The sequence below is a fragment of the Neolamprologus multifasciatus genome, chromosome 14 (genome assembly GCF_963576455.1).
Source record: "Neolamprologus multifasciatus chromosome 14, fNeoMul1.2, whole genome shotgun sequence".
NCBI lineage: Eukaryota > Metazoa > Chordata > Actinopteri > Cichliformes > Cichlidae > Neolamprologus > Neolamprologus multifasciatus.
The window spans coordinates 23,121,482-23,146,048 of record NC_140452.1 but is presented as its reverse complement, the minus strand read 5'-3'; the positions used below and the strand labels follow the sequence as shown (position 1 = coordinate 23,146,048).

Here is a 24,567-nt window from a genome sequence, read left to right as displayed (position 1 = left end):
ATCTGGCTAAATGCTCAAGGCATATATATGTGTGTGTATATACATATATGTGTGTGTGTATATATATATATGTATATATATATTTATATATATATATACACACACACACACACACACACATATATATATATATATATATATATATATATATATATATATATATATATATATATATACATATAGATATATATGTGTGTGTGTGTGTGTGCTTCACTGTAATGCTTATGCAGGCTCATTGTTTTACCACTTTCTCATGACAAATCAGCTGTAAACATGCCCCTTTGTTTCTCTGTCATGCTCAAAACACAAGCACAAAGGCATGAAAAAGTCACACACATATACACACACACACACCCACACGCACATATATATCCTGGGGTGAACAGTGCATGCCGAGGGGTGTCAGCTCTGGTCAGCATCAGTTCTTACCCCACATATCTACTCCCTCTTGGCTTCTTCTCTTTGCTCATTTCTGCACCATCTCCTCTGTTTCACTCTGTTTCTAATCACGATGAATCACTTTTTTCTTGTTTCCCTAGTAATAGATGCCTAATGTTAAGTCTTATATTTAACATTTAATAATATTTCATGAATCGTGACAAGGTCAAACCTGTGGTGTATGTAGTTAAAAAAAACTATAATTAATCATTATATTACATATTTTTCTGATATTTTACATTTTCTTTACGATTATTACTGGCCTACATTAATCTGTGCCATTTTCTTTTATTCAAATTGATGCATGCCCTCTGCATTCATTGTCAAACTGTGTGGTGTTGGGATATTTTTGTGGACTGATTGCACTATGAAGGAGGCAAAGACAAACGGCTCTTAGTCGAGGCAGATGGCCGCCCCTCCCTGAGCCTGGTTCTGCTGGAGGTTTCGTTCTGTTAAACGGGAGTTTTTCCTTCCCACTGACCCCAAAGTGCTTGCTCATGAAGGGGTCATATGATTGTTGGGTTTTACTCTATATCTATTATTGTAGGGTCTACCTTACAATATAAAGCGCCTTGAGGCGACTGTTGTTGAATTGAATTGAATTGACTGAGAGAAAAGACGGCAATCATTTGATATAACTTGTGAGATGATCAAGAATGAAAATATGTGTTTAATAGAAGGGTGTATGGGACTGCATAGTGTTAACCAGCCCACATGGGCATGCATGTGCCAAGGCAAATATAGTGTGGACACACTACATTTATTATCTCACACAAAACAGAGCTTCTGCCATATTTGTAAGCAATCAAGTCGTGGTTAGAAAGTATATCGACCAGCTTTAGATGTACTGCGTACTAAAAACCACCAAAGAATATGTGCATTAATATATATAAGAATATTTGCATTTAAAATGCTTTAAAAGTTACCAAGGAGTTAAGAGGTTCGGTTCAGTCACTACATAATTAAAAAACTATAAATAGATGATTACACTTGCACAGCTTTTCCTAAGGGTAAAAGACCAAAAAATGTTTGTACCAAGCTGCAAACATGTTGGCTATTTTAACAAGTCAGTGGAAATCAGTGTGTGGGTGTAGTGTCTTACTTTGTAATGAATTTTTTTTATAACACAGTAATGCCAGTATTGCAATACTATTTTTACTGTTGTTACTATTGTTACGATGTCTGCACAATGGGCAGATGGGAAAAATAACATGCCCTTTTTCCTTCACACTTGCTAATGCAAACTTCAGTGAAGGAGGAAAATAGAGGAGCATTCTACAACATTTGAGGAGTGGAGAAATTATTTTTATTTCTAAAAAAAGGAGAACATGATGTGCAAACTGTGCCCAGGTCAGAAAGAGCAACCTGCTGCTGATATCACAACACTGACTTTTCTGAAGCCTCTACAAAGACAACACACGAATACAACATTAGTAATGAAGAATCTAGAGTGATATTAAAGATGAGTATGCTGACTCCATCACGCAGCCAGAGTGTGATCTTCAGCAGGTAACCAAAAAGCAGTGATGAGCAGACAGGTCCATAACCTCGTATTTCTACCCTGACCAGTATCTATAAAAGAATCACTGTGAAGTGCTCGTTGGGCTGGATAACTTACTTAAAGACTTAAAGAAAGATCCCGTTTGTCCTCATTATGATAAGGTTTGCTGATGAACTGATGTTCATTTTACTGGCCTAATATAGCTGAGTTATAATTTTCTTCTTTTTTTGTACTTTTTTATTGTTTCTGAAAATGACTTGCTATATATATATATATATATATATATATATATATATATATATATATATATATATATATATATATATATATATATAAACTTTATTATTATTATTAACTGGTAACTATATGAAAGCTGTTACTGAGTAATGTAAAAGTAATGTAAAAGTAATGTCCAATGTAGAGTCAACAATTACTTTGTCAAATGAGTAATTTAGTAATGTCATGCATCACTTAAAAACAAAAAACTAAAGTAATACAATGTTGTAATATATTATTTTGAGTAACAGCCACAACACATATGGGTACTGGTTCCCTTAAAGCCGGTTTCAAGCTGCAATTTTTACACCACATTGGCTTCATTTTTAAGGCTCACAGGTTAATGCTTATATTTAACATGAGCTACATCTACTTGCTGGAAAACAGGGGAAAATATCTTGAGATATACTCGCTTACGATGTAGTTGCAAGCTGCGGAAGACGACTAAACATCTCTTGCAACAACCTGTCATTCAACTGCTTCCCTGTGACTTTGCTCAGAACTATGTACCATACCTGCCAGATCATCATACTTTCATTTTGATTCCTTTTAGGTAAAAAGTGAGGCAAATGCTTCGTCTGGACTATAAATGTGTGCAACACACTAACGTTTGACTTTTGAAACATTTGCTAAGAAAGCTCTTAGTTGCCAGGCAACATTATCAGGCAGAACTTTGCATTTCAAAGCTTTTGGTGTCTGAGTCATATCAGTGTCAGGGCTGTAAATACATTGATTTACATGCATATTTAACTTTTCACATGCAAACATCACGCTCTCACTCTTTTTTTCAGATTCCTGCAGGTAAAACTACCATGTCAGATCCATTCATTTTTCTTGTCACTTGTGAAAATGCTTATCATGACCAAACTTATCAGGACAGGGCACTTATCCTTATAACCCCCTGCCTGGGGGCAATTCCAAAACACTGTAGGGTGTTCGCCTCTCTCCATTCTCCACTCGCAGCAGTAGTTACACCCACTGTGAGTGTCTGCGTGGGTGGATGTTTTCAGGGTGACAGCATGAGCATTTGAAACAGAGCATAAGAAACAGTTTGTGAGTTGTAGGGTGGATTTAGAAGTTTTGTTTTTCTTTTCATTTCAGGGAATGTGCACGTGTGAATATGTGTGAGAAAGAGTTTCGTGGCCCTTTGAAGCTGAAACAAAGGCGTGCCCTGTGACACGGACAGATGAGGTTAGACAAACAGATGTGACCAAATTATTGTTAACTGAGCTAGAAAACTCTTTGTGGACATCCTCGCAGGGAAAGACGGTAGGGTTGGGGAAGAGAAAGATATGGGATGCAAAACAATAAGAGAGATGGAGTAGAGATGAAAAAAGCTGGAATGGGTGTGAGAAAAACTGGGAAACTCTGCGATGTTGAGAAAAACAAGAGGAAAAGAGGAAACGATGGTCAGGACAAAAAAGGAAAGATGGAGCAGTGGCCACGGCTACTGTGCAGCGAAAACAACAAGAGAAGCCCCAAGATATCTCAACACATGAAAACTGTGTAAGTTACACAAAAGAGCATATCTGAGTTGGGCTCATAAATATGCAAAAAATGTATTATTATGTGTGCATATATATATATGAGTCTATGTGTATGTTTGTGTAAGTGTTCCACTTGCTTTGTTATGATGTGCACAGATTTGTGCAAATTCATCATTATCTTGTTTTTTTTCATCTATTTCAAAGGCATAAACAAAGACAAAACATCAATGCAAAGCCATGACAGCAATGCATTTAAATTTCCTTCGGTACTGGAGCTTTTTAGCTGGTCCTCACAACATCACCAGTGAGTTTCAATGATCCTTTTAAGCCTTTGATTAGCATTAGCATCCACTTAACTTTTCCAAGAGGCTCTCAGGCATCTATGACTCAACACCTGTTGATGAGGGCAAATTAGTCTAATGGATACAAAGAAAAGGGACAAACAGCTCTCAATGATTTGTGCCTGAGTGAGTGGAAATCAGGAATTAAGTTTGAGTTGAAAAGATAATATGTTAAAATGTCTTAATGATGTTTATTGATATGTATGATAAAGGATGTTAAGTATTATACACTGCAAAAAAGTCATCATATAACCCAGTATTCTGTGGATGACACTTTTAAGGCTAAAGTTTGGTGTTTTGGCAGTGAGGGTACCCACCTGACTGAAACTCCAATCTAAAAGATAAGGCAACTTATCTTTAAAGTTGCCTTAAAGAGAAGGGAGTCCTAAGCTGATTTTGTTTTTGTTTTGTTTTTGTTTTCCAGGCTGAAGACCTGTTTATTTCTTCTCCTAACATTAGAACCACCAACATGACATTTTGACCCACTGAGATTTTAAAGTCATGTTAACACTGTTAAAAACCTTGTAACTCTGTTAAAATGAAATCCACCATCTCATAACTTTTACTAAATCAGACTTATTTACCAAATTCTGAATTTTGGGGTGTCTGGAAGAAAAAAGTCATTTTGACCTCATAGAAATGAATCTAAAACCACTACTGCAGGATGCGGCATTTCCAAGCAACATGATTGTTGCTATAACATTAGTCAAAGCTAGGTGAATATGATTGATTAAACAGGGGACTGTAGTTGTTTTTTATGCCTCCCGACAGGGTCAAACTGACTGCCCTCCAGTTCTAGTGTTAAAATAAAGCCCATCAACTGATATTTTGTGACTTTCTTTTAAATGGTCTTTTGTAAAACCACTGATAATGTTTTTGACTCCATAGAAATCAATGTAAAATGCTGTGCTCAAGAAAAAATAAGAATTGTTTACACATTTGGATACGTGGAGAACTGGGTACATTGCTGGCTATGCAGAGCAGCAGGGGAGCTGTAGTTGAACTGAGCAGAGAGTCCAGGGTGTGGAAAACTAATAGGAACTAATAATAAAGGAAATCTGAAGCAGGGCAGCCCGACGGACATGTATCAGGCCTGAGGAGCAGAACTGAGGAGGGCTGCAGACTAAAGCAGAGCAGTGGGAACAGTGGATGAGAGAGAGACCTCAGGTCTGGTGATCAGGAGACTGATGTGGATGATAAACTTTCTCTGTTCTGCTTTTACAATAATTTTTTTCATTTATATTTTGTTGTAGCCAACTGTTGGATCAATTTTAAAATGTAGGCACTGAACTTGTTGTTTCTTATGCCTTCTGCACAATTAATCAAATTTTAATCTCCATCGTGATTTTGGCTTCCCACAATAAAAGGAACATAACTGACTGATACTGAAAATGTGTGCTCCGCCAATTGAAGTCAATCAAGTGCTCCCTAAATCACCGTGCCGATCACATCTTCTCTGTGTAGCTTTATGTTTCCTGGACTAGCCTGGCCAAGTCAAACTACATTAGGAGACAGACTTAAAGCAAAACTCTGACATCTGGCAAAGCAGAGGGCAAAAAAAAGCTTGTCCCTGAAAGTGGATCATCATCAGTTGTTTGGAAATACTTTGTGATGTTAACCAAAGCACTGCAAAGGCAACTTATTCAACCATCTAAAAAAAACACACCATAAAAAGTATAATCAGTGAAGAAAAACAATGCGGTGGTTGTTGCTAAGGTGAATCATCAAACATCAACTCACACATCCATAAATGTGAGTCTGTACAGGCCATTGGTGTATTCTTGTAGCTCACAAAGATGCAGTGAAATCACCAACACGATCACATACTGTTTGTTCAAAGATATGTGTCCACTAAACACGGAGCGTAATGATCACTTCAGGAGAATGGCCAACATGCCCCTAATGCACTTTTTCTAAAGCAGCAGAATAAATGTCAAATGTGGAGGGATCTCACAGCTGTGGAGTGCTTTGCTACAGTGTTATTCACATCCATCAAGAATGAAAGACTTTATATTTTATTTCTACTAGATCAGGTCAGGTGACTAAACATGTTATTTGCCAGCAAAGATTTTTTAATTAACAGGAGTGGAGCACAATGTAAAGGTGAAAAGATTGCCCGTGGATTCGATTTTGAATGAGGTTTTTGTGTAATTCTTTTAAACACATGATCTAAAATTGATTTTAAACTCTTCTACAATAAATGAATTATTAGGATGTGTAAGGTTTTGTGTTTTTTGTTGTACCCTTTGTTTATCAGTCGATTCTAAAATGCTTTTCACCTTTACAATCTCTAAATAAAACACCCATTTCTGTACAAGAGTCAAAGCCAGCTGCTGGGCATGCTTATGTCTTTTGCGATGTCCAGGACATTACTGAGAACCTTTTATGACACATTGATGGCTTCTGCAATCATTTATGTAGTTGTCTGCTGGGGTGGCAGCACAGAGAAGAGGAGGAAATGACTTTGTAGACTGGTAAAGAGGGCCACCTCTGTCCTGGCCAGTCTCCTAAACTGAGGAGGTGGGTGAAAGGAGGATCTCAGCCAAGTTAATTTCCATTATGGACAACACCTCTCACCTGCTACATGAGACTGCAGTGGCCCAACAGCTCCGTGCAGCCAGCGTGTAGTACCAATCATAGGTACTTCATTACAGTCGGACGGTACAATACATGCTTGCTAAAATATACATGTATCACTTCAACTGCACTTTATGCACATAAAAAATCTCTGTGTATGTAGGTTACTGTATGGGTTTATCTGTGCACTGCTTTTCTTATTTATTTTTCTAATATATCTCTAATTTGCTTTGTTGTCCTGTGTGCTGCTGTAACATGTAGGAAATCTTACTTATAATTTTTAAAAAAATGTGAAGGTTCTCAGTCATCCAGGTCATCGTAGTGAACCAGTTTTTGTCTGGTAGACAAAAACTGGTTCACCTGAAAGACCTGAAAGACAAAACTCCTAAACACAAACTTAACAATGCTGTGTATGCTGTACAGTGCAGCGAGGAATACCCAGACCTCTACATTGGAGAGACCAAACAGCCACTTCACAAGCGCATAGCACAACATAGAAGAGCCACCTCCACAGGACAAGACTCAGCAGTCCATCTGCATGTTAAGGACAAAGGTCACTCTTTCGAGGATGCCAATGTTCACATTTTGGACAGAGAGGACAGATGGTTTGAAAGAGGAGTGAAAGAAGCCATTTACGTCCACTGTGAGCGACCATCTTTGAACAGAGGCGGTGGTTTACGACACCAACTGTCTGCCATCTATAATCCAGTTTTGAGTTCCCTTCCCAGACGCCTTAACGCCCACTCACATCCTGGGGCATCTGACCTCAGGAAATCACATGATAGGGTGGGGCCAGGTTTCACAATGAGCTCACCCGAAACCCTGGCTGATTGTGACCCACACCCGCTTTCACACCTTGGCTCATGTGATTAGGTAGAGGATCATCAGGGGGTTCTTTGTCCCTCTTTGGGGGGAAACTCCCACTGAGTTCATATCTGGGACTCTCCACCTTTTGACCTTAGAACTGAAGAAGCTTCTCAGATGAGAGGTGAAACGTTTTCAAGCAACTCAAAGAAGTCCAGACGCTTTTCTTTCCAAGCTCCTTAGACAATTTAAAAAAAACTAGATGAAAAAGAACTTAACTTCTTTCTTCGATACATGGCTTCTTTGTCATTGCTGTTACTATTGTACTTCTACTGTTAAGATGGGATTTTAACGTGTGAGTCATGGGACTGGCTTTGATTTGCTTTTGGGTCATTCTTACAAGTGGCTCTTTGTGAAAACTGCCTCATTGTTCAGCAGTGGAGAACAGCACCTTTAAGTTGTAAACAACTTGAATGAGTAGCATTAAATCAACAGCGAAAAATGTTACTTCATGCTCCTCCTGATTTGCACACAAACAATTTCCACGCTTTTCCAAACTAAAATCAAGACGAGCCAGTGTTTCGGGCGTTTAAAGACACATTACTTGTTTTTAAGTCCCTTGAAGAATCTTATTTTGACTGTGACAATCTCCCACATTACTTATGCATTACATAGAAGGATAATGTATTAATCTGAATTAAATACTCAAGCTGATTTACCGTGGGTTTTTAACATCCGTAAATCCAAACAGGATACAGCTTTAGTCGTGTTTCTATACGCTAATCTCTCCATAGCACTAAGTTAACATCTCTACATTCTCCTCGCCTTCTGCCAGTCCACTTAGCATGCTCCCATCCTCTGCAGTGATGTGCTCCTGTTTAACACCTTGGCTAAGCTCGCTGAATAATGCAGTGGGGGGGACAACTCGCTGAATCAGCACTGAGGACAGGTCAGCGGAGACACTGTGGTTTAGCGACTCGACACATGAATGCAGAGGCAGTCCGCATAAGCAGATGCGACATATTCACATAAACACAGAAATCGAATTAGGGAGATGGGGCTCAAATGCATAATCAATGCAGATTAAAGCATGTTCCATAGTCAACACATTCCAACCACTTCACCAATACATCGTGGCATACTAACTACACATATTAGAGCCCAATTTATGTCAGTAACTTCAATTATATTTGCCTCCTTTATTAAATACAATTCAAATAAACACAAAAATGCAGCATTACTAAAGCCAAAAACATTTTTATAACTTTTACATTTACTTGTGTAACAAGCTAACTAAACTAAAACTTGTGGGTATTTCCATCAGAAGGTTTTTTTCTCCGACATCTAAGCTGAATACAGATTGTGGCTTATGCATAACATGAATAAATCCTTTTCTTGCCACAGTGTTGTACATGCTGTGTGGTGCCATACACAAATACAGTGCGGCACCAAGTGAAGGATGGAGAGGGAATCACAGCATGGTGTCTGACATCTTTTCCCATCTTGCTAAATAAGGAAGATGAAGCAAAAATTTCCTTGTAATTATGTTAAAAGTAAGACTGACAGGAGGAAAGAACTAGAATGTTGGAAGGGTGACGACTGAGTGAGACACGAGAGGAATCTGTGCCGCCTGCAAGCAGGAGAGAAAGTAAGAGGAGAAAGCAGGTAGGTGAGGGGAGTCAGCTCAAGTTGTAACAACAGATTTTAAGGAGGTTCTGAGGGAGGGGCAGGACAGGGAGAAGGGAAGGATGAGGGATGAGAGGGGCTCGTCCCGACGTAGCCTCTAACTCCTTGATGCAGAGCATTTACTAAGCCCTCATCAGCCATATCGTCCCCATATGAGAGTGTGTCTTGATACAGAGTTTTATTTGCCATTTTCATTATATTCCATTGTACTCACTTTGTTTGATGAGGTACCTTTACAAGTAACATTGTGAACTGTTGGTTACTGTTCCTTTAAGGCAAATAGAAGGTAAACAGCTCAAAACTGATTCTTAAGATAAAATCCATCATTCAAATACAAATGGTAAATATCAGAACTGACATCTGTTTTTTATATACCTGTTAAGCTGTCTTCCTGCATAGATTTGTATTTCCTGTGACTCTACATTTATCACAAGTCTGTGCGTCTCTGCATTAAGAGTTAATGTAATAATGCGTGTACTTGTGAGAATATAAAAGTGTGTGTTTGTAAGGCTTGTTAGAGTAGCAGTTGGCTCCTGCTGACAGCTACTGCAGTCTGAACAGCAGGGCTGACGAGGATAATCAATTAGCCCTGATTTGCCCATATCCATACACACACAGTGATAGCTGCATACCAATGCGCACTGATCTAAACACACATTATACAGTATTGTATTATAAACAACATTATATACAACATGATCAACATCTAATGAATTTCATTAGCAAAAAAAAAGCATTTTTATCTTGAAATTTTGTCACCGTTCCAAAAAAACTCTAACTTCTCTACTGTATGAAAGAAGAAATGAGGAGACATGGTGCTGGGCTGTGGCACTATCTGCCCATGTGTGTCTGTGTGTGTATGTGTGTTTGTTATGCCCCAGCTGGAGTAGCGCGAGTTTATTAAAAATCAGACTCAATCCCTCTAAGGGCGGCCTGGATGCTGTTTGCTCGATGTATGCTTGTGTGTGTGTTTGCTCTGAGCGCTGTGTGTGATCCTGAGCAGATGCTGATGTTTTGACAGCCATCCTGCTCTCAGTCTGTCCGCCTCACGTCAGCTGTGTGTGTCTGCAAATGTGCATTCGTGTTTGTTGTAGAAAGCATGCACGCAAGCACAAGCTGTACGTGTGTGCACGTGTGTGTGTGGTCTTAGTGCAGGGTTAAACAGTGGTCTCACTGTCAGTGAGTATCTGACCTTCTATCTACTACTGGGATCACTTATCCTTCTGCAGGCTCCACAGTAGCACACGGCACCATCCTCCTGTCATTTCTTTCTTAGTTTCTCCTTGCCAATGTTCACATTGAGGATGCCAATGTTCACATTTTGGACAGAGAGGACAGATGGTTTGAAAGAGGAGTGAAAGAAGCCATCTATGTCCACTGTGAGCGACCATCTTTGAACAGAGGCGCTGGTTTACGACACCAACTCTCTGCCATCTATAATCCAGTTTTGAGATCCCTTCCCAGACGCCTTAACGCCCACTCACATCCTGGGCCATCTGACCTCAGGAATTCGCATGATAAGGTGGGGCCAGGTTTCACAATGAACTCACCCGAAACTCTGGCTGATTGGGACCCACACCCAGTTCCACACCTTGGCTCATGTGATTAGAGGATCATCAGGGGGTCCTTTTGTCCCTCTGTGGGGGGACACTCCCACTAGGTTTATATCTGGGACTCTCCACCATTTGACCTTAGAACTGAAGAAGCTTCTCGGATGAGAGGTGAAACGTCTTCAAGTAACTTAAAGAAGTCCAGACGCTTTTCTTTGCAAGCTCCTTTGACTACGATGACCTGGATAACTGAGAACCTTCACAGACATATTAGTTTCTCCTTCTTTCCTTTTCTTTTTAAACTTAATCTTTCTGCCACTCTCTCTCATTTTCCCTCTTTGATAGCCCTCCAACAATGCCATTTCCCTTTACTCCTATCCAGGTCCCCTATCCCCATTTCTCTGCACTAATAAGTCCCTGCTTCTCCCCCTCAACACTTGCGGCTCCCTTCTCTTCGTTCTCTGCTGCTCAGATACCAATATTCATTAATTATGAAATGAAAACAGAAGAGGAAAAGCTAATGAAGAAGAGAGAAGACAGGGGTAGAGGGTAGGAGACGGTGTGAGGAATGCTGAGATACACAAACTGAGAATCAGACAGAGAGTGAATATGGGGCAGAAACGCTGACAGTAGGGGAAGGAAGGATAAAAGTGTTTGACAGAGGAGGAAAAAAGGAATCTTTTTCATTTGTGTCAGCGCGCCATTGTCAGAGTAACAAAGACATAGCTCTCACAGTGCACTGGAGGATTTGTCAAACACACTTTCCCTTTCGCACACTCAAACACACATATATATAAAAAGCACGAAACATAAATACACAGGGTGTTTATCTCTTTCCTTCAGCAGGGACGAATCTCCTGGGGTGAGAGCAGCTCCTGCTCTCATCTTTCTGCAGTGTCACTTCTGACATTTGTCATGTTCTCCCCCTCATTCAAGTTTCAGCAGGCATTGAAAACATCTGAAAGACTTTATACCTTTGTGTAGTTTGAGAAAATAATCGAACCACCATTTACCTGCACCAGTGTGTTTCACCTCGGTTTCACCCTCAAACGTGACCCATAAGCAATCTTTCACACGATTAATGACTGGAATGCTAAATTCTGCATCATTTTTGCACAGCACCCTTTATGAGTTCTCACTGTACACAATGCTTGAAGTAAATTCTTTTTGCTGCCCACTGTTTTGTTTTGTTTTTGCAAAAACTGTATTGTAAAGATTTGTATGAACACAAGTCTGAAAAAAGATAACTTGGTAAGTTGACACAGATTGTTTTAAGAATACAGGATATGTTGAGTTGATTATTGGTCTCAAGGCACTGAGCTCATTAAACCACTGAAGGATGCTTCAGGGTCAGAACAGCAGATATTGAGGAGTGATGGAATAATTTTTCTCCAAGGATAACCCAGCCCTTAGGGGAAATAGGTGGATAAATGGTAGCAAATATGCTTTACAAAGCTTTAGGACATTATTTTTGTACTGCTGCCACCACAGTGGGTTTTATATCAAACAACCAAGATGTGACTGAAACGCAGATTTTCAGCTTTAATTTACTGGGTTTATCAAAAAGGTATTGCATTAGCTGTTTAGTAATTGCAGCCATTTATATACACAGACTTTTCCAGTTCTGAGAAGTAATTGGCCAACTGACCGACAAGTAGTTGGACTGCCAAGTGAGTCCTGCTCTTTCACTATTTCGTCACAACCTAAGAAGATAGACGATCTGGAGTTCATTCCAAATGTTGAACTTGTAGTTGGGAGCTTTTTTTTCTGCTGAAATTCTAAATTTGAGGTCCAGAGGTAAAATTAGTCCTTTATTTTTTATTACTAAAAAACAAAATAAACCTATCAGATTAAAAAAAAAAAGTTATAGTGCAATAGCTGTAGTCTTTGATTTGGAAATAACTCAAAACAAAACAAAACAATTATGTTTTAATTCTTAATCCCATGTATAAAATGACTTATTAAGCAATTTGACCCAACTGTGAGCAGTTTTTAAGACGCATTCTCATGAAGTTAACCATTTATGCATTGATGCTAAAAACGTACACCTTATAGTACCTAAAATACAATAATTAAACCTTACAGAGCCATAAGGGGAGAGGTCTGTGATGGCAAGGTCAAATTTTGCTTCAAAGCAGCTCAGCAGGAAATCATTTTCACTTGGTTTCAGTTCTTGTTGTGCCAAACTGAGGATGTTATCATCTTTTGGTTTTATGCATCTATGTTCCCTGCAGCGTGATATAGATCAGCAGCTTTCCAACTCAAGTCCAAATGACTGCCAAATAGCTGCATGACAGACTCTTTTAATTGCACTCTCCATCCCCTCAGAGAGCATGTTTCAAAGTACCACCTTGCACCAAGGGACATTGATGTAATTAACACACCTGCTGCAAGTACAACTACAGTGGCGTTGTTAATTAGAGTTCATTTGTTTGTGTAAATAGGAAGCAGAAGCTGTTCTGACAGGTCGTGGAAGTCAGGCGCCTTAAGTAGGCGACTTATCTTTTTATTTATTCATTTTACTGCATTTAATACTTTGTTCCACGTGTTACTTAATTACTCTGTAAGCTTTGAACATGTAAACTTCACTTTTCCACATGTTATAGACAACATTTGAGCTGAAATGCTGTTTTACAGGTGAGTAGTTTTAGGGAAAATGAAGGGATGTAAATCTAGATCAATAAATAAAACTTCTAGAGCACAATAGGTATTATTGGACTCATACCTACACAGTCCTCCTCTCTTGTATCGTTAACACACTCATACAAACAGATGAGAAGTTTTCTCATGCATGAACTGTTGACTCACATTAGCTTTGTTTGTGAAGGACTGGAGCAGACTAAACGCCATGAGAGAAGCTCACTATGCAACTAATCTACTACCTTCAAAGTACACACTTCCATTTCTTCACACTATGTTTTCTCCCTATTAATATTCCTCATTCTTTTTCATCTGTGTTTCTCTGAGGTTGAGGGGGTGCTGTGAATCTTTGTTCAGAGACTCCCTCCCTCCTCTCTCTCCAAATTTTTGTCTCCTCCTATCCTCTTCTTATCCCTCAATCTCTTGTTTATCTCACATTCACTGCTTATTCAGCACAACCCTCTCCCACTCATACTTCTCCTTTTTGATGCCATGCACTCTATATCGCTCTTTTCACACCTCTACAGTCTCTCTCCATATCAATCACTCAGTTTCTGTTGTCTGAAGTTATCCCTCTTACTTTCACAAGCTCTCTCTTTTGTCTGCTTGTCAGCTGTTTTTGTAACACACTGGCAGAATGCAGCATCTCTCACCACCCTTTTTTGAGCCTTTCCTCTTTGTTTTACCCCAGTCAACCTCTTACCTTCTATACAGTTATACATTTCTACTTGTTTAGCTTCCCTTCTTCCTTGTTTAGCTACCTTCACTTTATCTTATTCAACCTTCATTATCTTCTCTGTCTTTTATTTGAATCTGTTCTTTTGTTTCACCCACTAGTCCAACTGCTTTCTGTTTCTGTGCACCTCCACCTCCTTGCTCTTTCCCTCCTCTGTTATTTGCACCCTGCTATTTGGCAGTCCGATGGCTCAGCTGCCAAGACTGACACTCTACAAGGACTAAACATCTGTCTCCCTTTCTTTCTAGCACACTCTCTAATTCTCCTCTACTGAGTCCCCAACTCAGCTCATTTTCAAAAGTGCATTGTTGGCTTGTAAATTCAGTTATTACAGCTAAGGAAGACAATACACATCAACAGAGATAAATGATTCTGCACAACTCATAACAAGCTTGCATTAACAAGTGCCATAGTTGCCAGTTATGGGAACCCTAAGTAATCAAAGTCTATACACAGTATAGACTAGAAAGTATTACAAAATATTCTACCACAATACTTTTGAATTATCCCACTTTTGGCATGATCGCACATTAGAGTTTATGTTTTCAGCTCACTTTGGCTGGAGGAACATTAAATATGTCAACTGTTTTCCTCATACATATATCACATCTTATGGGGGGATAAGATAAGGAAAACATCAGAATACAAATATTCAAATGGAAGTGTTGTTATTCAAAATAGTAATCTATTACACATTAATCGTTACTTTCGTAATAGTAATGCGTATATTTTCTGGATTTTTAATTTGTTACACTACTCGTTACATTATATTCTGATTACTCCGTAAAATGACTTGAAATGCATTGAGACATAATTTTGTGGTTTGTTTTTTTTTCTATCCCCCCCACACCTTTGTAAACACCTTTTTAAAGCAAGTAATAACATAGTTGTAACTGTCATTTAATTACTGGATTTAGTGCAGTAATGCATTGTAATGTGTTACACCCAACACATAATTTAAATTATGTATATTCATTATTTTGGTAATTCCCATGCATCTAGCACTCTCACTTAAACCATCCAGAGCATTTTTTAGTAGTAAGAACACAACTGATCTTCTTTTGTGTGCAACCTTCGAGAAAATGTCTGCAACTGTGTACAGAGATTCCCCAAACACTGTAATATGTTCATGTGCAAGAAAGATAAAGATAAATGATCACATCAGAAAAATAAAGCTAAAATGAAAATGTTTAAGCTTGGCATTGGTACAAATACAAACAAGCTATTTCACTCGACTGAATTAGATTATAAACATGCCCCTAAAACTGTAACATTTACTGCAAAACTTTCCTCATCCCCGCTTTTTTGTCATCGTGTTTTTCTAAATTGTTACAGTATAATCACATTTCTGCAAGACGATATGGTCCCGGTTAATTTTTCTTTAAATCATGAATTTACAGTTCTTGGGTTCTCACATTGCTGTGGTTAATGGGGCGATCCTGTCATTGCTTCTTTTCTTTCTTTCTTTCTGTAAACTCCTGTAAACTTTGGATAATATTGAGGAATTTATTGTTCTTGTTTAGACATTAGTATTTTAGAGAAGGGGTGAAAGGATTTTTTTTTTTGCATCATGCAAGTTTTAATCAAATACTGAGATATCAGATAATCTGCTGATGTTTGGCACTGTTCTTGATCTTGACCCCCTCCCTCGTCAGAAATAGCTTATCTTTCCCTCCTCTATCAGTTCTGCTTACCTTCATCTTCTCTGTCCATTTGGCTTGCAATTGGATTCACTATATATCTTTGGAAGCTGACGAGGCAGAAAAGTAGAAGGACAGGTCTTTTAACTTGGCATATCTCTCTCTACACACCTTTTCCCCGTTCTCCTCCTCTGTGCCCTCTAAGCTTCCTTTAAAACTACCACTTCTCTCCCACCGCCCTCGCTTCCTCCTCCTAAAATATGAGCACCATATCATACATGGCTCTACACCTAGACCCACTCAATTTCCAAGCCATCATTTCACCCTTTGCCTCTCTTTCTCCCTTACTCTCTCTCTCTCGCCACACAAACAGCACACACTCCTCTCCCACTACACTGTCCAAGTGGTCACCGCCCTATTTTTTTTTCTGTGCAGGGGAGGAAAAGACCGTCTGCCAAACGTTTAGAGGTGGGGTAACTTTGGCTCATGCAAAGTGTGTGGCAAAGCATGCGTGTGTGTGTATGTGCGTGATGAAAAGTGTTTATTGGGGGATTCCCTTGAAAGGGAGATCCTGTAATTGTGTTTGATTCAGCCTGGGTGGGCGGGTGGGGAGTAGCTTCATGTTGGGTGTCCTAAATGTGAGTCATGAATTCCAAATAACCTCAGTCATAATCCTCCCTGCTGTCACCCCTGTGTTTAATATAGTCCCAGAAAAACATTTGGAACCCATTTACATCCTGTCATTATTCAGTTTCGCCAGGCTTGTGTGATATCACAAGACAGAGTGACATTGTGATGTAACACACAAAACAGAATCACTGACTTTTGGTTCCATCATTATCCTGATGAAGCATATGTCTAAATTCAACAAGGGAAATCATTCACATCTCTATCTTCATTTTCACCACCACCAGCATCTAGACTCCTGTCCTACTTCCTATCCTATTCCTGATCTGAGTCTAATTGCCAAATAGCTTTTTTAGACATGATTTTGATTTGAGAAGATATTAATGTAAAGTTCCACAATAGCTAGTAAATAAACACTAGAGAGGATATATTTTCACAGGTGATGCTTAAGAAGGTCAAGTATGTACAAACTTTGCATCTCAACTTTTAAGCCAACACGAGTAAAAGGAAGCCGGAAGTGGTCTAGGAAATGGAAAATGGAATACACAGTTCCATAAGAATGTGAACATTTGGAAAAGCTCCAAGACATCTACCAACAGATACAGAGGTGAAATTGTTTAGTCAAACATGAATCTCTACTTTGAACTGTTCTTCACTGGGTTTCCACGAGTGTATTACAAGTCCAGTGGTGCACCAATCCACAAGACTGTTTTGATGGGGGTGTGATTGTGCTTCTGTGTGTCTGTGCTGTGTGTCCCTGGCCACACTGAGCACTCATACACACTGAGGGCCCGCAGGACATCACAGTTATTGATAATGCAAACATATTTTTGCGAGGACATTATCTGTACAAATATCTATCTGAATTGCTGTGCAGCTTGTGGCTTTTTTCTCTTAATCTGTGCCCTTTTTTCAGTATACAAAGGTAAATAAAGGTCTGTCAAGTGCATCCATAGTGTCTGATACAATACATTTGACTAAATGTGTTATCCTTGTGCAGGTGTCTCTGTTTTGTCTTAGTATGCCTGTCTGTGACACTGTTTGTCACATTGTATTTGCCCACAGAGCCAACGGGGTGAAATAGCTTTTGATTAAAAACAGCTGAAACAGATGGGTGAAGGCTGAGAGATAGAGACAGACATGAGAAAGAGAGTCATTGAAAGAGGAGGATCTGCAGAGATGAAGTGATATGTAGCGAGGCACAGACTGATAAGACGGCACTGAGAGGACGGCAAAGATAAGAATTATTGGAAGAAAGAGAAGGATTCAGAAAGATACGCCACGACTCTTCATAAAAAAAATATTGTGCTCAATACAAGATGTGTCACTTCTAATCTCTGTCTGGCAAAGTGACCCGTTGCACTCCATGACTAAATGATGGTTTTGTGACAAAAACACAGAAACCTGTATGTCTAACCTGTTGCTAGTAGAGAGCTGGTTATCACTGAGACTAACTGCAATTATGGTTACTCTCTATTTTTCATACTCCAAGTATAACTCTGTATGTGGTGCATGTTAGCGTTCGTGCTAATGGCTCAAACATAGTTGTGCTTTGGCCCTACACAGAGCCTACGCACAACTTTGCAAATCATCCACATGTTACAACTGTTTAGTGTCACCAGGGGGCAGTGTTACAAACAACCAAACTGTTGGCAACTCACACTTCTGTTGTTGTTAGTCTTTCAATTGGCTGCATGTATAACATACAAAGAGCTAAAGTGACTGTTAAAAACAAGGAAAAGTGTCCATCATAGCCTCTGCCTGTGCTTTTCAGGCCCTTTTTGTCTCCTTTGAGGAATACATGGAAGCAAAAGGGACAAGAGTGTACAAATGCAGTATAATACAAGCCCCCTGAATATGTAATATGCTATCATATTAAGCTCCAAAGTGTGTGTATTCGTTTTGCGTAACTTTAATCCTGAAGCAAACAGTTAAAAAGAAGATATCAGTGCTCTTATATCGCTAGAGAATTTCACTTTACCACATTCTCTCAAAGTCACATATTGTCTGCCTTAGACTTCAGTATGCTAAGTAGCTAAACACACCAGTGTACATTTAGATTAGCCCAGCTGCACCAATAAAATGTAATATTACAAGGAGAAATCTTAATATAATATCTATGGAGTAATTAACTTAAAATGACCATTTTGACATTTTCATTACAGCTGACATCAGCAGTTTTATTTTACGCGAAAATAAATTTTAGGCTATGATATGAGGAGTCTCACAAGGATTGTTGATGGTGTATTAAAAAGATTAATTTTTTTTCTGTTTTTCCACATATACACAACATATCTACACACAAACACACACACACACCATGTACACATGATTTACTGCTGAAGTTAAAATCAAAATCAAAATGGGGAGGAAAAGTGTTTGAAATTATTCTGAATGTGGCACAGTTATTGCTGGCAGATGGGTTGGTCTGGGTATCTCAAAAACTGCTGATCTACTGGGATTTTCCATCACAACCATCTCCAAGGTTTACAGAGAAACATCTAAAAATGAAAGAATATCCAGTGAGCAGCGGTTCTCTAGGAGTAAACACCATGTTGATGTCTGAGGAGAATAACCCGCTGCTTTGAACTCATAGGAAGGCAACAGTTACTTAGATAGCCACTCGTTGCAATCAATAAATGCAGAAGAGCATAAGTACTACAGCCGATAAACTACAGCAACTTAAGACCACAGAGGGTGCCACTCCTGTCAGCTACAACTGGAAAATGAGGCTCCAATTTGCACGGGCTCACTAAATAATAGGATAATGAGATATTGAAAAAATTATGATTCTCAATTCAGATGACGGGTTCAGCAATTGACATAAACAACATGAAAGCATGAATCCATCCTGCCTTCAATCAATGGTGTAACGGCGTGGAGGATATTTTCTTGACACACTTAGGGGACTTTGCTCAGTACCAGCTGAGTAACACACTGTACCTGGGTACTGCTGCTGACCCTGTCCATCCATTTATGACCACAGTGTATCTATTCTGCAGGTTAACGCACCATATGAATCAGCCTAAATAATCTCAAATTGGTTTCTTGAACGTGACAATAAGTTCACTGTACTCAAACAACCTCCACAGTCACTAGATCTCAATCCAATAGAGCACCTTTGGGATGTGGTGGAACAGGAGGGGATCATCATGGATCTGCAGGCAACAAATCGTGTGATGCTGTCACGTCAACATTGACTAAAATCTCTGATGGATGCTTCCAATACATTGTTGAATCTATGCCATTCTATCATGTGCAATTCTATGTGATGTAGGACGGGCTTTGCATCCATCTGCTGCATTCTCAATACCTAAGGATATCATTTCTCTGAGATGAATACTGAGTTGACTCTGACAGTATTAAATGGTAAATGGCCTGTATTTATATAGCGCTTTACTTAATCTCTAAGGACCCCAAAGCGCGTCACAATATATTCAGTCATCCACCCATTCACACACTGGTGATGGCAAGCTACATTGTAGCCACAGCTGCCCTGGGACACACTGACAGAGGCGAGGCTGCCAGACACTGGCGCCACCAGGCCCTCTGACCACCACCAGTAGGGAACGGGTGAAGTGTCTTGCCCATGGACACAACGACCGAGACTGTCAGAGCCAGGGCTTGAACTGGCAACCTTCTGATTACAAGACAAACGGCCAACTCTTGAGCCACGATTGCCCCTAGTTAAGTTATACCTCTGTTAAAAACCAGTGCAGAGCAGTCACCTTTACCATCAGTTGCTCAACATTTCGCTGTATTATTAGTCCTGCATATTAACAAGTTGTTGTAAATTGTTATTATAATAATAAATATCTTGAGCAATATTAGAGTGGTTCACAGAATATAAGCAGTATGGGAAATAGTTGAACATCTGTGATATTTTATGATGTTTTCGATGGTAGTAGCCGAGTCTGTGTATATGTTTGTGCTTGTGTATTCGTTTCTATTGTATTTGGGTCATCTTGTCTTTTCAGTGGAGATGACAAATTCCTCTGAGCAGAAAGGCCAAATAGTGTTTATTTTGTTGTATGTGTTTACATGTGTACTTTTGTGTTTCCTTCTCTACAAAAAGACGCCGTCTCCCTGGCTCACAACCCCCCCCCCCCCCCTCCCGATCTCCACACCACCCAAACCCCTTTAAAGCACACGTAGACTCACTTCAATAGCAGGCAAAAAGAATGAGAAAAATGCTGAACAAACACAAGAGGAAAAAAAAACAAAACCTTGGTGGGAATTCCTTGAAATGAGCTAAGACATTCTGTCAGAACATTTACACACAAATACACACATATGAGCACATTCGCAATGGTTAATGGATGAAAGAAAGCTGTGGAGGCCCTATCAGCTTTAGGTTGGAAACAACTCTAATCAGCTACAGTCAATCAAATAACAGAACTAAGCTCTCATATTCCACATAAGCTGGTTGTTTTGGCAAAAACTAGACACAAACACACAAGTAAAGATAACTTTGTAGCAGTGTATTATTTTAAGACTCTGCAATGGATTAAAGAGCTGTTGAATCTAAGCATCTTGCAATCAGGCTGACTGGACAGCAGCTTCGATTCCACATGACTCGACTTCACTTTGATCTTATCGGTCTGATTTGGTATTATTAGAAAATATAGATGGTTTGACAACTGTGTCAAGAGGCTCTATTATCGAATGGCTGACCTCATCTCATTGAGTGTGAGTGTGTAAAAAAAGTTAGACTGATAAGACGCTGTTGTTTTAGTGACTAAGGAGTTTGGATTACAATACATGGGAAACAATGAGACTCTAGTATAACAGCTTTTTTAAAAATGTTAGAATAAAACCAGTTTGTGGGAGAAAAAAACAATTTACCAATTTATGAATAATCATGCATGCATGTGTTGTATGTGTTGACTTGTGGGACTGATTTTTAAGCTTCAAACTTTTTATCCTGACTTTGTTCATTTAATAGTTGCAACAATACAAAGCTGCTGCAAAAAGTATATAAGTACCTCTAAAGCAGCGCTGGATTTGCTTGATTAACCTATTTTAAAGCAGATATAAGTGAGGTGTCTCAAAAGTTGAGAGAGAAAAGAAAAATCTTTCATTGTAAACATGATATGCTGGTATAATAATCTCTGTGTTTGAAACTTGAGGTATTGCAGCAAACCTCCCTGGACAAGGATTAAAGCTGAAAAGTTCCCCAAGACCATTCAATGGTTAGCTATGTTATTGTCAAATAATTTCAAGAAGGACAAGAGCATAAATAACAGTATAATGTACAATGATGTCTAGAGTTTGACTGATGTAGGAACTTTAAGACTGATACTGTTACCAGTCGTTTGTGACTTAAAAATCCAATGTAATGGATGATGTCGTTTTTCTTTTCAACAGATGAAAAGGATTTCCGTAACATTTTGTATGTGAATTTATTCATATGTTCTTACAGAGATAATATGACAGTGCATTTTAAAAATAATCTTGTTTTAATGTCACCACAAGGCTCTACTTAACTCATATCAGTTCGTTCTTGTGTTTGTGGTGTTTCAACAAATATGCTGACGCTGATAGTACGTTTGGAGGGTGTTCCTCCTGTTTCTTTATTTTTTAAATTTTCATTTAGCAGCTGTTATAAATGCTTGTTAGAAAATAACTGTAAATATATTATTAGAGGTCATGAAGGTCAAAGACTATTATTAAATACTGACTTTGGTATCAGTGTCTGGAATACTAAAAGAGTGGAACAACTGTGTTTACAACTGCAGTCTGAGACAGACATCAGTAACATAAAACCTGAAAACAATAGCAACAATAGCAACCACCAAGGGAGATTTTCTACAGAGCTGTAAAAAGAAAAACAAAAGTTGGAACACGTATTAAAAACTCAGATTTCAACAGTATTGTGAAAACTTACTCCAGTGTTAACGCTGCCTTCTTCTGATCTTTGCAGCTAATACCGTTTCTTTTCCTGTTCTGTGAGGGAACAAACACTTTTCATCCTGCTGCTATTTTGAACCTCGCCCAAACAGTGCTGTCTTTTTAAAGCACCAACTTTTAATCTGCACCATTTCTTCCATCACTCGCCGCTTTTCTATTCCGTCTGCTTGTCCTCATAATGCTGCTAGAGCACTGCAATGGCTATTGTGATGTTTGCCGTAAATAGATGCATTTATGTAACGGGGTACAATGAAACGTCCTTCGGGTGGATGTTACACGGTTGGATTCAAATGATAAAACTCAAATACTGACCGTTTTGTTGACAGGTTTGGTTGAGATGATTCATAAAATTGGAAATGATGAAAAAGCTAATAATAATAATAATAATAATAATAATAATAATAATAATAATAATAATAATAATAATAAACTAAAGATAGTTTAAGACGTGTCTAATAGGGTTTTATTGTGTCAGACTTTCATTCACTCATTCACTATTGGGGCGACCGTGGCTCAAGGGGTTGGGAAGCGTATCTGTAACCGGAAGGTCGCCGGTTCTATCCCTGGGCTCTCTGTCCTGGTCGTTGTGTCCTTGGGCAAGACACTTTACCCTACCGCCTACTGGTGTTGGCAAGAGGGGCCGATGGCGCGATATGGCAGCCTCGCTTCTGTCAGTCTGCCACGGTTGCAGCTGTGGCTACAACCGTAGCTTGCCTCCACCAGTGTGTGAATGCGAGAGTGAAGGAATAGTGGCATTGTAAAGCGCTTTGGGTGCCTTGAAAAGCGCTATATAAATCCAATCCATTATTATTATTATTATAATTATTATTCATGGATGAGCTCCCCATGCAACCTTGTGTTTTCTACACCCACACAGGAGAGAGTTTAGTCAAACAGGCCTCAGGGGCAGCTATCCAGGTCAGAACCTAATACACAGGTATTTTCATGCTTTCCAGCCAAAAGCAACGCTGCAGCTGTTTGGATGTGCGCGCGCTTGGTACTCAGCGCTACTTCACCGTGACTTTGCCCTCAGGCACGAGCGCAAAGTAAGCATGGCACACATCCAGAAATTTATACAGCCACGAGACTCTGAGAATCTGAAGACCTTATCTTAAATTATGTAGCGATGCATGATAATTATGCTACAAAAGGTTTTTAACACCCAGTGGGACGAAGTGATGCCCGTTCTTTATTTCATTTAAAAAAATTCAATTGTTATTCAACGGAATTTATGCGCTTCCTGTTTCTCCATCGCTTATTTTTAGATCACTTAACTTTCACCACCAAGTCAGTCGTTTGCACACACATCCACGTACACACTGTGCACCACAAAACATGTTATTACAACTACATCGATATTAAAGCTAAAGAAAGTTTTTTAAAAAGGTAATCTCACCGTCTCTTCTGTTGTTGCCCCTCATTACTTTGGTCGTAGAGACCTGAGCCCTCATGACTCCTGTTAAAGTTCCCAAAATTAGAACCGTCCACATGTGGAAAAACACCGGTCCTCTCATGTTGCTGAGAATGATGCTAGGTTAAAAATGAGTAAATGTCCTCTTCGCCTTCTAGTGGCTTAAGCGAAAAATGATGTACTTCAAAAGTTATCTAAAGCTTTCCATTAACGTTTGCAATAACTGCGAGCTTTGAGTAGCTCTCTCCTTTACCCGTAAATTGGAATCACTTGTTGATTCCAACGCTTGAAGTCTGTCGGACTCTATGCTCCGTCTTGTTCCAAAGTGCCAAAAAATATGGAAGTCTTTGCTTTCTTTAAAAAGTTATGCGCGCACAGGCGTACCAAGTGCAAAACTCTGAAATAGCTCAGCGCAGGTGGAGGGTAATATAGCCACGCTCACGGTCAGACTAGAGACTGTAGGCGCCGGACTTCTTATCTCTGTGAAACAACTAAAAAAAAATCTATTCTGCCACTGAGAAATATCCCGCATAGTTTTCCAGTTTCTAATGCATCTGCACTTTTAAAGTTGGGGCGTCAAACTTTGCCAAATAGTGGCGCGTGCGCACCGTGTGTGAGCGTCCAGCTTGCTGTGGGAGTGCGGGTGAGATGCTTGGGTGTAAAGTTATACAGGATAATTTAAAAAAAAGAAAAAAAAAAAGAAAGAAAACCTTTCAAAAGAAACATCGATAAAATGTATTTTAAAGTTTTCTTCGTATATATTCGTTCTATTGATCCATCTTTTTCTTTCTGATTATTGTAATTAAGTACTTGATTGTTAAAACACACTTGAATGAGGAAATGAGCAAACGCGAAAGTGGATTTTTTTTTTTTTTTTTTTTTTTTTTAGAAAATCCAGAGGAAATGGGGGGTGTCACCAGTTACATGAAAGGAAATGTGTCAT

At 39.1% G+C, this 24,567-nt stretch overlaps 1 protein-coding gene across 2 annotated transcripts in view; it reads right to left on the bottom strand.

Moving 5' to 3' along the window:
• pdgfd (platelet derived growth factor d) overlaps positions 1 to 24,278 on the bottom strand; it is a 55,491-nt gene extending 31,213 nt beyond the window's left edge. Inside the window, exon 1 of one of the 2 annotated variants that reach the window (XM_085183857.1) lies at positions 23,610 to 24,278. In XM_085183857.1, coding sequence (XP_085039983.1) covers positions 23,610 to 23,727 — 118 coding nt within the window. In that variant the 5' untranslated portion in view covers positions 23,728 to 24,278. The remainder of the gene's footprint in view (positions 1 to 23,609) is intronic. The other variant, XM_085183858.1, reaches the window with a different exon arrangement.
• Between the last annotated feature and the right edge of the window lie 289 nt (positions 24,279 to 24,567).